The sequence below is a fragment of the Eumetopias jubatus genome, unplaced genomic scaffold (genome assembly GCF_037043125.1).
Source record: "Eumetopias jubatus isolate StellerSeaLion01/CBP00866 unplaced genomic scaffold, mEumJub1_p1.0 scaffold_15, whole genome shotgun sequence".
NCBI classification, from domain to species: Eukaryota; Metazoa; Chordata; class Mammalia; order Carnivora; family Otariidae; genus Eumetopias; species Eumetopias jubatus.
The window spans coordinates 6,887,835-6,900,375 of record NW_028274821.1 but is presented as its reverse complement, the minus strand read 5'-3'; the positions used below and the strand labels follow the sequence as shown (position 1 = coordinate 6,900,375).

The 12,541-nt window shown below is 44.1% G+C and overlaps 1 protein-coding gene across 1 annotated transcript in view; it reads right to left on the bottom strand.

Annotated features, from left to right (window-relative positions):
* Nucleotides 1-607: 607 nt before the first annotated feature.
* Nucleotides 608-12,541, bottom strand: part of SPATA6L (spermatogenesis associated 6 like) — a 37,539-nt gene continuing 25,605 nt past the window's right edge. The window contains exons 8-12 of the mRNA XM_088018936.1: nucleotides 9,641-9,743; nucleotides 6,824-6,858; nucleotides 5,876-6,075; nucleotides 1,695-1,788; nucleotides 608-697 (exon numbers count right to left, since the gene is read on the bottom strand). Coding sequence (XP_087875062.1) covers nucleotides 608-697; nucleotides 1,695-1,788; nucleotides 5,876-6,075; nucleotides 6,824-6,858; nucleotides 9,641-9,743 — 522 coding nt within the window. The remainder of the gene's footprint in view (nucleotides 698-1,694; nucleotides 1,789-5,875; nucleotides 6,076-6,823; nucleotides 6,859-9,640; nucleotides 9,744-12,541) is intronic.

Sequence of the window (12,541 nt, the reverse complement as noted above, 5' to 3'; positions counted from 1 at the left end):
CTGGCATATGGAGTTGACTTCATCTATGTTAAATGGGATTCCACTGCCGGGTGCCAAAGCTGGCTACAGAATAGTGAGCACGAGAGACAGAGTCCCTGACCTTGAGAAGGTTTCATTAATAGAAGGGGCAATCAACCCTTTATAAAACCATCAACCCATATACAAATATAACAAATGATGTCAGCTTTAGGAAAGAAAAGGGCAGGGCGCTAAAAAGGTATACCGTGGAGGGGAGGGAAGTGTCCTGTAAAGTCATGAGACCAGAGGATAAAGAGAAGTGACCCAAGTAGGACCAGGAAGCAGTATTCCAGATAGAGAGCGTAACACGTGCAAAGGCCCTGTGGCAGGAAAGAGCCTGTGTTCCAGGAGCTAGAAGAGGTACCATGAAAGAAGAGGGAAGGCAGGGAGGGGAGAGACAGAGAGACAGAGACTGGCCTGGCAGACCACAGACACATGTGCTATCGTTCTCCTGTGTGGTTTTTGGGGTCTCTGCCCCATCTCCTGTCCACCACATTTTCTAGTTACTTCATCGTGACAGCAGGAGATTATTTAAGCAAATCAACATGAGAAGCAGCACTTAAGCTGCTGACTTACATAAGACAGCAGCTTAAAAATATCTCTGTTCATGCACTGGGTATTCCTTCAGCAGGTAGCTTGGTCTTTCAAAGATATACTTTGCTTCAGAGATAGAATATTCCTATAACAAAAGCCAAGCCAGCAACTGCATTACTCATAGTGTCACATAAATCAATGCTACTCAGACGCGTGGTTTTGCATTTAAAAGGCCTACGGACCCCATGCATGCCATACACGGGATGTTTACTATATGCGTGTGCACACAGAGACTCTCTTCTTTCTTGTTCTTCTCCCTCCCTCCCTTCTTTTCCTTCTTTTTACATTTTAAAGGGATTTCCTTGAAAAGATTGGAAATTAACAAAGCAAAACCAACGACTTTGCCAAGAGGAAGCAGAGTAATTTACAACCCCGCCCCATGAAAATCAATATTCATTCATAAGTGTCATCCTATAAATCTGGGCTATGCCTGTGTTTAAATAAGTCAAGACCAAGACGACCCCTTTGACTATGACACAGTATCCTTAAATCCAACCACTGGGGGCACTGCTAACCTTTCATGGAATTCTTTTGAAATGATGACCGGTCCCTTGGCTAATGGCTACACATCCGCAGTAGACAAAGCACTGGGTGTATCTATCCATGGGTTAGAAACCACACCCCACATGTCCAACAGCCAAAACACCTTATCAACTTTTAACATTTTCTTCCACATTGTAGCCTCACACAGACCACAGCTTCCCAGGACCGGGATTCCTGTTCACAGCGCAAGGAGTTGGGCTTTGGACCGGGGAGACTGTCTTCTCTCCTTGAAAGGACTGTGCTCCCTCTTGCTGCAGGACCTCTGCCTAAACTCGCTAGGACTCATCGCTCAGACGGAAGCTCCCTTGTGTCTTCCTCAGGGAAGCCTGCCCTGATTCCCCACCAAGTCAAATACCCCCTCTCAGACACTCTCAGGACACCAGGCACCCTTTTTGGGAAGTGTCACAATTTTACATTTATCTCTGTGGTTACTGGATTAATGTCTGTGTCCTCCCCCCGCCCCCCAGCCCCAGACTGGATGTCCCAGTTCCCCTATGATTTTGTCAGCAGAGATTCCATCATCTCAGATGACGTCCTACCTTGTGTGGGTGTTGCTGATCTCTGTGGGATGTCAGGAGACTGCACGCTCTTTCGTGGATCTTCCTCCACGAGGACTGAGAGCAAGGGTGGAACCTGCCCAACACAGGAAACCAGGGTGGAGTATTATGCAGCTGCTAAAAAGGATCCTTCAAATACAGAACACTGTGGGTTGATATTTATAACTTAATAGCAAGAGGCAGCAGTAACATGCAAATTGGGATACATAGTGCACTGTCAATGTCTTCATTAACCCTACATAGTGTGCTTTCAATGTCTTCATTAACCCTACACATAAGATACACACTGACAATAAAAGCAACCACAATGTGAAGAATGGCTTGTGTTTGCGTGTGTGGCTGTGAGTGATTCTTCTTTGTACTTTACTGAGCATTTCAGATACTTCTCTCAAGAATCAATCCTGCTTTTATGCTTAGAAATTTAATCCACAAATGTTTAACACAAAACATAACCGCGACTGTTTTCCGCCACAAGCATTATATCTTTCATCTCATTTACTTCAGGCTGCTCAGACCCAAACTTAACCACAGATCATACCAGTGCCTTCTGGTTCCTCAGACGGGAGGCATCTACTCCCTTCCACAGCTCCCCCTGCCTGGAATGCTGCCACCCCAACCCCGATTCCCCACTCGTGTGAACCCCTACCCACCTTCAGAGCTCAGTCCAATCACTGACTGCTCAGCGAAGTCCTTCCCAAGCCCCCTACAGAAGAGGAAGTTGGCTACCCTACTACCTGCACTTGGAGTCCATTTCCCCCTCCTTCACGGGACTTCACCAGTGACCCCTGGTCAGAATTTGCTTAATGTCCGTGGATGCCCCTAGACTGAAGCTGGCACGGGGAATCCTAGGTGAACAGCTCATCCCAGGGCCTCGTAGGTACTGAATACCACTGTAGGTATTTAATATTTCTTGAGTGACTGGATTCATCCCTTCATTCATTCATCTTTGGGAGGGGAGTGGGTACCAAGGCCTAAACTCTGAGGCAGAATTGGCCATTTGATTATGAAAAACACAAATACCATTTTCCAAAGATTCCTAAAGAATTTTAGCAATGTGGATACAATCATTCTCTTTAGTTAATGTATGATAAACACTGGACAGTCCTGGGCAAGCCAAATGGCCTTTCCGTGACTGTGTTTTCCCTTGTCACAGTTGATCATGGCCTTATTTACAAATTCATGGTCAAATTAGTTCCAAAGCTCTCCATTTAGAGCGACTTTGGGCACACAGAATTTGCTGATTCATCAGAGGCAGAGGATACAAATCTGCTCTGCAGCCAGAGTTACCATCCTCCAGTCAAATGTGCTAACTCCTGAGAATGAACTTGCAAAAGCTCCCCACTGCCTTCCAACAAAACCCAAACTCCTTAGCTTGGCTTCCACATCCCTCAGACCCTCAGCCTTGGCACTCACTATTCCCCCAAGGTGGTCTAACTTCTAGAAGCTGCCGGTGCCCTGTGCCTTCTCACTTCCCATCCCTCCCTTCCATTAACTCTACCAAAATCCAATCCCCATCCCGCAAGGCCCACATGGAAATACCACCTCCTCCATGAAGCATTCCAGAAGTGCCTTCCTTCCTCCTCCTTTCTACTCTGATAACATTTGGTCCATACTATTCTCAAAATTCCGCCTGTTGGAAGGTCTCTATGCACATGTTTTTACATCCTCTGCTAAGTTGCAAGTTCCCAGAGATCAGGAGAAATGCCTTAAATGTTAGGGTTTCCATTCCAGGCTAGCGGACTGGCTATCAATCCTGGTCTCCTCCGAGGCACTCTTCTACCCACAGAGATGCTACACGCCCACTGCACACCCAGTTCAACCCCAGGGATTCTGACTCAGTAGATAGCAGGCGAGTCCTTAGTGGGCCACAATTGAGAATCACTGGCCGGCTGCATAAAGACACTCAAGAAAGGCTGGCTGAATGAATGCGTAAGCCGTCTCAGAAATTTATTTAAAAAAAAAAAAAATGAGGCCTTCCTGGATCTCCCTCTTGAGGAAGGTACCCACCTCCTGCTCTGTTTCTCACCCACTTTTGGACCGTACTCCTGTGGACTGCATCTCACCAGCTGTCTCACATTCAGTGGCACGAGGGTGTGCCAGCCTCCCGGTCTAGTGCGTGAACCTCTGGCAAGCCGGGACTCGTCATGACCATGCACATTCCACCTAATAGGTGCTCAAAAGACGCAGCCCCAATTCAGTCCCTCAGAAATGCTCGCTAGGCTGATTATAAAGAGGAGTTTGGGTGATGTATAAAAACAAGTACCTGTAAGAATGGCTATTGGATCATCACACCCATTTTACAGATGGGGAGACTATACGAGGCTGAGCATTTCTGTGAGATCACAGAGCAGTCAGAGACAGATGAGCACTAGAGCCCAAGTCCCCTGACTACCACCAGCTGAAGGTCCTTTCCCGTCTCTGTTTAAAATCTTTACGTCCAGAGGATAAGCCAGGAGGAGATGAAGACCAGGTAGAGAGAGGGATGTAAATGTCTTCAACCACCTGACTCAGGGTGACAGGGCTGATTTTTAAAAATCTATTTCATGTTATTTTCCTCTAAAAAAGTAACTAATCAGGAATTCTCCATTCTTTAATAGATTTTATTAAAATATTTGATTTGGTTTCCTCAAGTCCATGATACATTTTAATATAAAAGTATTTTATCATTTCTACAAAACACTAAGACTGCACTGCCACTTTCTTAGTCTTAGTCAAACTTAATATAATTTGTATTTAAACTGCAGGGCTTTCATTGCATTCTGACTTTCATTCTGGGATATCTACTACCTAGTCCCTTTGTGAGCAATCATGTCACTCTGACATGGGGCTTTCTCTTATTCTCATCACTAACAGTGCAGAGAAGAGCAGACTGGCATATCCTTCATTCAGAACAACTGTCTTAAGAAAGACAAAAACCATATGATCTCACTTATATGTGGAACCTAAGGAAGAACACAAACGAACAAGCTCACAGGTACAGAGACCAGACTGGTGGTTGCCGGACTCAAGGGGTGAGGGGAGTCAAAGTGTACAAGCTTCCTATTATAAAAGAAATAACGGAGACATAATGGGCAACAGGGAGACTATGGTTAACACCATAATGCACATTTAAAAGCTGCTGAGAGAATAAATCTTAAGAGTTCTCATCACAAGAAAAAAATTTCTGTAGCTATGTATGGTGACCGATGTAAACTGGATCTACTGTGATGATCACTTTGCAATATACACAAATATGGAATCATTATGTTGTATGCCTGAAACTAATATGTCAACTATCCATTTTTAACAACTGTCTTAAAAATATTAACTTCAGGGGCACCTGGGTGGCGCAGTCATTCAGCATCTGCCTTCGGCTCAGGTCATGATCCCGGGGTCCTGGGATCGAGTCCCACATCGGGCTCCCTGCTCGGCGGGAAGCCTGCTTCTCCCTCCCCGACTCCCCCTGCTTGTGTTCCCTCTCTCGCTGTGTCTCTCTCTGTCAAATAAAATCTTTAAAAAATATATATATATATATACGTATATATATATATATATTATCTTCAGTGCCATTTTCCTGGAGTTAAGGTGACCAAACTGTCCTGGCTTGCCTGAGAGTCAGGCGTTTCCCAGAATGCAGGACTTTAAGGGCTAAAGTCAGAACAGTGCCAGGCCAGCCGGATAGCTGGTCATCTTACCAGATGGAGCAGTTTGGAAAATAGAGGTCCCTCTCTCGATTTCTGGCCTGCCTTCCACATATATGCAATTGTGAAGGTAGGAGGAGTATTATTTGTGACAATCATATAAATAAACCAAGAAAACATGTCTAGAAAAAGAGAAAATACACCTACATGTTAATAATCTCTGGCTTTGTGTGGCAGGACTATGGGTGATTTTTTTTTTCACTCCATTTGTTTTTTATGAAAGACAAAATGGATAGATAAATAGCATCTATGCCAAGTGAGCTGTTTGTCCCATTTTCAACAAACATTCTGAGATACGCTTGCTTTCCACAGGCAAGAGAAAAGCCTCAACTCTTCCTTCGAGGAAGATTTAAAAAGGAATAGTGATTTTTCATATCCCCAGCTGAATATCCCTAAGGAAGCAAAGTGATGAAATGACCAGGATTTCCTCCTGCTAGACCACATCACACTCTTCAAGCAAATAAATGAGGGCTTGCCACTAACCTTTCGTCGCAGAGAAGGGGCTGATCCAGAAGAGGGCTGGGAGATCTGGAATGCTGGGAGGCAGCAAACGAAGCTTCCCCGTGGAAATCGGCATCCCCTTGGTTACTGTAAATGGGCGAGGGTTTTCCAAACTTACTGGAATCTAAAGGTGATGGTGATTCTTTCCTTAAAACAATCCGTTCATCTGGCTCTTTGATGACCTAAGTGACAATGTGCATTATTCTTTAGTTGTGATTTTGTTTTCGTACGCTGAATTTAGAGCTGGGGGTGGGTAGGATGAGGAAGCGGACAAGCTGATAGAAGGCCTGCCCCCCAGGAAAGCTCCCGCTTTTGTCCCGCTGAGACAAAATGCTCAGAAGCTCAAGGTCAAGGAAAGATAAGCAAAATTCTGCACATTTGGCATATATTAACAAGCCAAAATAAACTCATGCTCTGAGCTTTGATTTGTGAGCATAAGGGATTATCGGGTTTGGCAAAGATATAATTTTTTTTAAATAAACTATTTAAATGCCACAGCATAAAAAGCACCGTATACTCCATTTCTTTGCCTGTGTCTATTTTCATGTTGTAACAAAGAAGTTTGAGCCTTCACCTTGACAAACCAATCAAACTTCAAGAGCAAGTGGTTTACCACCTCTATGTATTATGAAAGTATTCATTTAGGAAAAAAAGCAACAAGAATACCTACTCATAAAGTAGGTGTTGGGGCCATATACATGGGGGTTCATTCTACAGAGGGAAAGAGCTTAGGTGAGGGGAAACAAACCAACAAATGCAAAGCATTCAGCGGAGCCTGGGCATCTCTCAAACTGGTGAACCTACAGCAACTCCACTTCCATAAGCAGCACTTGCTAGAAATATACTTTCCACCACTCATTGGGGAATGCACAATAACTGGCATTAGAAGCTGAAAATAAATCATTTTACAAATGTTACTTCTACAATTACCTTTATGTTAGCGGCAAGGCTGTCAAGAGAAGAAGCTAGAAGAAAGAGGAAGAGGTGTTTCAGTGACTAATTACTACAAATTACCCCTAAAACCACTGTTAACATTTGTTCCACGGAGCACAGAAATATTACGCAGGGATGAATTATTAAAGAACTTAAATGCTCCCTTGTAAGTTACACTGTCAACTCTTACAAGTCCCTTGAGTCACAGCGATCCTATCTAGGAGTGTCTCTGTCCTCTTGAGGCCCAGTGAAGTTATATTATTAACGACAACACAGAGGGACGTGGGAAGGGCAAAGGAGAGTTTAAAGGGAAGCCATAAATTCGGTAATCCTCACACAGCCTGGAAAACAAAACTCATACTGGCCCAGGTGCCCAGAGCCTAAAAGAAAACCGTGTGGCTCTCATATAGACAAAATTCACCCACTGCCTCTTCTGCCATTCCTTTTCTATCTGCTTTACATGGATTCCTATTTAGGCAGGAAATCTCAAGCATACTTGTCCAAGATAGAGACACATATTAGGTGGAGACAATGAACAGACAAGAGCTGGGGAGAGCAAAATGCAGGAAAAGTGCACATCATGATGAGTACCCGACACAATCATAAGTAAGTAGACCTAAAGCCAGAGAGTAGTAAGTGATTAGGAAGTGAAGCGATAAACACACACAGGCAACATCAAGATTAAATTGGGTTTTTCCAAATTCGGAAAAAAAATAATGCTTCTGGAAGGAGTTTTTGCAAGGCTATGCCAAGGCCACCGTGCCTGCCCCCTCTATGCTTGGGACTTAGGCAGTGACAAGGGGCTCTTCGTGGATTGCTGATTCCCCCACGCCACTGGCAGTCAGAAGGAAGATACGGAAAGGGCTTTTTTAAAAGCCTGGCAGTCATCGCATCCTCCAGGCATGCACGTGTGTGTAGCGGGGGGCAGGGGTGGGGGGGTGTCTTACCCCAGAAGCGGTCTTCTTCCCAACTCCCAGCTGAGCAGGGGACTGGCAATACTAAGGCCCTCTTCAGCTATAGCCACAAACCTGCCCATTGCCTAGAAACCCCCTTGCCACCATCGGAAGCACTCCCTTTCACAGGGGGCTAGCCCTTGTTCTCTTGCTTCTCAAAGTGCAGTCCATGGACCAGCCACATCATCACCTGGAAGCCTGTCAGAAAAGAGGGCTCCCAGGCCCCACCCCAGCCCTGCTGAATCCGAATCTACAGCTGAACAAGATCCCCAGGTGATTCAAATGCACATTCAAGTTTGAGAAGCACTGCTTTATTCTACCTTAGGCCTGGGTGAATGAGCCGACAAGTGACCTAAGCAAAGGTCTGGGTGAATGAGCTGACAGGTGACCTAAGCAAAGGTTTGGCTTGGAAGCTACAGGGACTCCAGGGGTCTGAGCGTCTTCTCTAAACGTAGGCGTGCCAAAACTGGGAGCCTGACCAGGGCGCACCCTGTAAGCTCTCTGGAGTCTCGCTTCTCCACCTGCCAGGGTTAAGAAATGACAAAGAGACCGAGACCAGTGCGATGCGTGACAGTCTCATCGTAACCGAGCCAGCATTAAGCCCGACGTGTCGTCCCCGGAAAGGACATTTGCCATTGTTTGATTTTACCATAATAGGGAAGGCAGTACTGCTTTAATAGGCTACGTGGGTGATTTTCAACCCAAAAGACTTAAATTAAATGTCAGAGGTGATAAAGCACTTTCTGCCTCAAAACTGCACTCCGTCCCTAGTTGGCTACTAACAGTCACCATAACCAAGAGCACTAGTCTGAGTTACCAAAAGAGACCGTGCAGCCCCTTAAAAGTACAAGACTTTAAACCTAACATAGGGAACCTGTTGTCAGGGATGGTCTAGGTCTACTTCCACCAGGAGTCAAGAAAACGGGCCAGCATTTTGATCAAGTTCAGGAATGGATGGACTTCACTGCCATGACCTTCAGAGCTGATATGGTGCAGGGGGTTCAATTATAAGGTCAGTGCCGCCAAGGGATGCATTAACTCAGTGACTCACAACATATGGTGCGCCCAGGGATCTCCCCAGGGTCACCAAGAAGATCTGCAAGGTCAAGACTCTTCTAATAACACTCTTTTTCTCATTCTCGCATGACCGTACAATGGAATTTTCCAAAAGCTACATGATGTGTCATGACATCACCACTCGGAATGGCTAACAGAATGTGTGCTTGTGTACTCCTGTATTTTACAAATTTCTCAGCTTCCATTTCTAATATGCTAAATATTAATAGATCTCATCCGCATAAACAAAAGTGTTCTGGGGTCCTCAATAATATTTAAGAACGCAAAAGGGTCCTGACGCCTCCCCGGTTGGGATTCCCTGCCTTAGCCACACTGAATCTCCTTTCAGGGAGCATTGGCTCCTCTCCTCCCTGATCCGCAATCTTGTAAAGCAAACGTTACACCTCCTGATCTCCACCAAGCTCCCACTCTTGCCCGTCTAGAGAAATGGGAAGCCTCATCTGTGAGCTCTCAGTGTTCACTGAGGGCGTTCACACCAGAACAAGCCGTCCCCTGGGTGTCTGGCCCAGCCAGGGTGCACCTGCAGCAGAGCACATGGGTGGTGGCATTACTCAGAGCACACTCTTTCAACAGCTAGGGAAACTGGACAAGGGACAGCTTCTCATCCAGCTCTGCTCCGGGGGAGCTCCCACCCTGCAAACTCCACAGCTGGACGCTACTTGAGAATTAGGCCTCGAGTTTCCAGAGAAAGTCGGGATGCCCCAGAATGAAAGAAGATTTAGAAGGAGGATGCATTCGTTCCCACTGGGGAATGTACGGGGGGGGTAATGAGAAACTCGAGTACCTCTTCTCCCCGGAAAAGGCAAGTTTGAAAACTTAAGTTTTCTTCTCGACTTCTGGGACTGATACTCTGAAATAGTCTCACCAAAAGGCTTTGCACTGTCCACCTGAAAGAAAGGGAAGAAATAAGATTTGAACCCACCATCGCTTGCGTTACCCTCTCCTCATTACCTGTAATGCCTTTTTCCCCCTCACCTGTGGGCCATGCCGGTAAGAAGAGGCTAGGAACAAATTAAATCACAGTCTCCATGCACGTTAAATGTTATCCCAACAAGGGAAGCTGTTTATCCCTATTTTACTGAGGCTTAAACACGTAGGTATGGGCTAAATGTTAGCATAAAGTCGGACACAAATTATATTCTAACCACAGTTTCAGGGTCGAGCTCAGAAAAGAGCAAGTGAAGTTTATTTCAAAATACTTCAAAACAGGACAGAGGTTTCATGTTCCTAAACAGTGAGCAGTGCTGGCCTAGGTGGGGTCCTCCCTGAAGACAAGGGATTATCACCAGCTGACATTTCAGCCATCCACACTCCCTTCCAATCTGAGTGTCTAGAACCTTGAAAAAAAAGAATAGTGGTAACTGCATTATTTTAATGAATGTGACCTTATTTTCCTGAATCGGATAACATGATCTGTAAGCAGTTCCAAACACGTGAAATAGGGACTCCTCCAGAATATTTATGACATAGAGTTGCCGGATTTTTTTTTAATCTTGTTTCTTTTTTTTTTTAATTTCAAGAAAGCAAGTGATAATGTTATTCTTCATCCTACTTTCAGAAACATACTGATTAGAATGTCTGGTCTTCACGACATTAGGCCCTCTAAATTTTAATGCTTCTACCTAAACATCACATACGATCAGGAAATCTGGCTAAATAAAAGAGTTAGTATGTATAAAGCCTTTAGAAAAGAGCATGGTACATAGTAGAGGCTGTACAAGAATTTGTTAAATAAAATAAATATCAAGCCAGTTTTATTCCCTATGAAATCTACCAAGATTTTAAGATTGTTGAGCCCAAGGGGCCTCGACTACAGTGTACTTCACAAAAATCTATTTCAAATGGAATGAAGCAGACTGTCCAATAAATTCAATTCAACAATATTTTTATAAAGCCATGTTTAAAGACTGGTTGCTAGGGCACCTGGGTGGTTCAGTTGGTTAAAGACTGGTTGCTAGACTTTTGCCATTTTTACCCAGGTGACCACAAGGAAAACAGCTGTTCTATGGTTTCTAGCCAAATAACATCTGTTGTACCTACAAACCACCTCTGCATACCGTCGTCCCAATCAACAGCACCCTCACTTCGGGACTGACAATGCTTCACATCTTATGTCTAATGCATAAACACCACCGGTAACTTTAAGCCAAGTTATCAACTTGCCAAGAATATCAACAGTTAACTACTGAAGTTATAATAACTCTTTGAGAATAAGTCATTAACCACAACGTGCTATAGGAAATGCTTTTAATGTAATATTAACCATATATATATTGAGAAACTAGTCTGTATATCCAGTATAATTACAGCTTTATGGGGTAAAAAACCTTATGAAATTGTAAAAAGTGAAAGGAAATGCACTAAATGAAATAAAATTTTTATTCATATTATGCTGGTAAGCCAATAGGTAATTTTTTTTAATTTTTCTCTATTTTCCATTACTTTCACAGGCAACACAATGTCAGGAGGCTAGTGTAATTACATTTACCCGCTACTTCCTGGGGGCTAAATCTAAGATAGCTTTAAGGAAGGGCTTTGAGTAGGCACATCATTGCTTCTTCCTGCAGACACATTTGTCCTGACAATGAACAACAACCTCATTTTAAAAACTCAAGCAGTTTTCTTTAAAACATAGGAAGCTGTCCTTTTCTATTGCTACAGAGCACATGCCGGCCTTTGTTATGTGTGTCTTCTACCCGTCAGTTTGCTGATAAAAAAATGGCAGGTTGTCACAAGCAGGCATCACACTCTATTAATAATTTTCAAAAATTAAAAATAGGGATGACTGACATTGACTGAGCAAGTCCTCTGCACGAGACATCTTTGTATGACTTGCCTGACAATGACTCTAGGCAGCAAACTTCATCTAATCATAGTTATTATTCAATTTGAATTCCCTCTTTAGGGGCGCCTGGGTGGCTCAGTCAGTTAAGGGTCTCTGCCTTCAGCTCAGGTCATGATCCCAGGGCCCTGGGATCGAGCCCCGCATTGGGCTCCCTGCTCAGCGGGAAGCCTGCTTCTCCCTTTGCCTCTGGCCCTGCCCCTCCTCCGTGCTGTGTTCTCTCTCACCCTCTGATAAATAAATAAATAAATAAATAAATAAATAAAATCTTTTTAAAAAAATGAACAGATGAATGGATAAAGAAGATGTGGTTCATATATACAATGGACTGTTACTCAGCCATCAGAAAGGATGAACACCCACCATTTGCATCAACATGGATGGAACTGGAGGGGATTATGCTAAGTGAAATAAGTCAGGCAGAGAAAGACCATTATCATATGGTTTTACTCCTATGCGGAACATAGGAATAATACAGAGGACCACAGAGGAAGGGAGGGAAAACTGAATGGGAAGAAATCAGAGAGGGAGACAAACCATGAGAGACTCTGGGCTCCGGGAAACAAACTGAGGGTTTCAGAGGGGAGGGGGTGGGGGGACGGGTTAGCCCGCTGATGGGTATTAAGGAGGGCATGTGTGGTGATGAGCACCGGGTGTTGTTATAAGCGACTAAGGAATCATTGAACACTACATCCAAAACTAATGATGTACTCTATGTTGGCTAATTGAACATAATACAAAAATACATAAAAAATAATAGATAAAAAAATGAAATGTTTCTAGCTCAAAATGAATTCCCTCTTTATTTAATATCACCCATTTGTTTTTATGGCCCAACCTTCT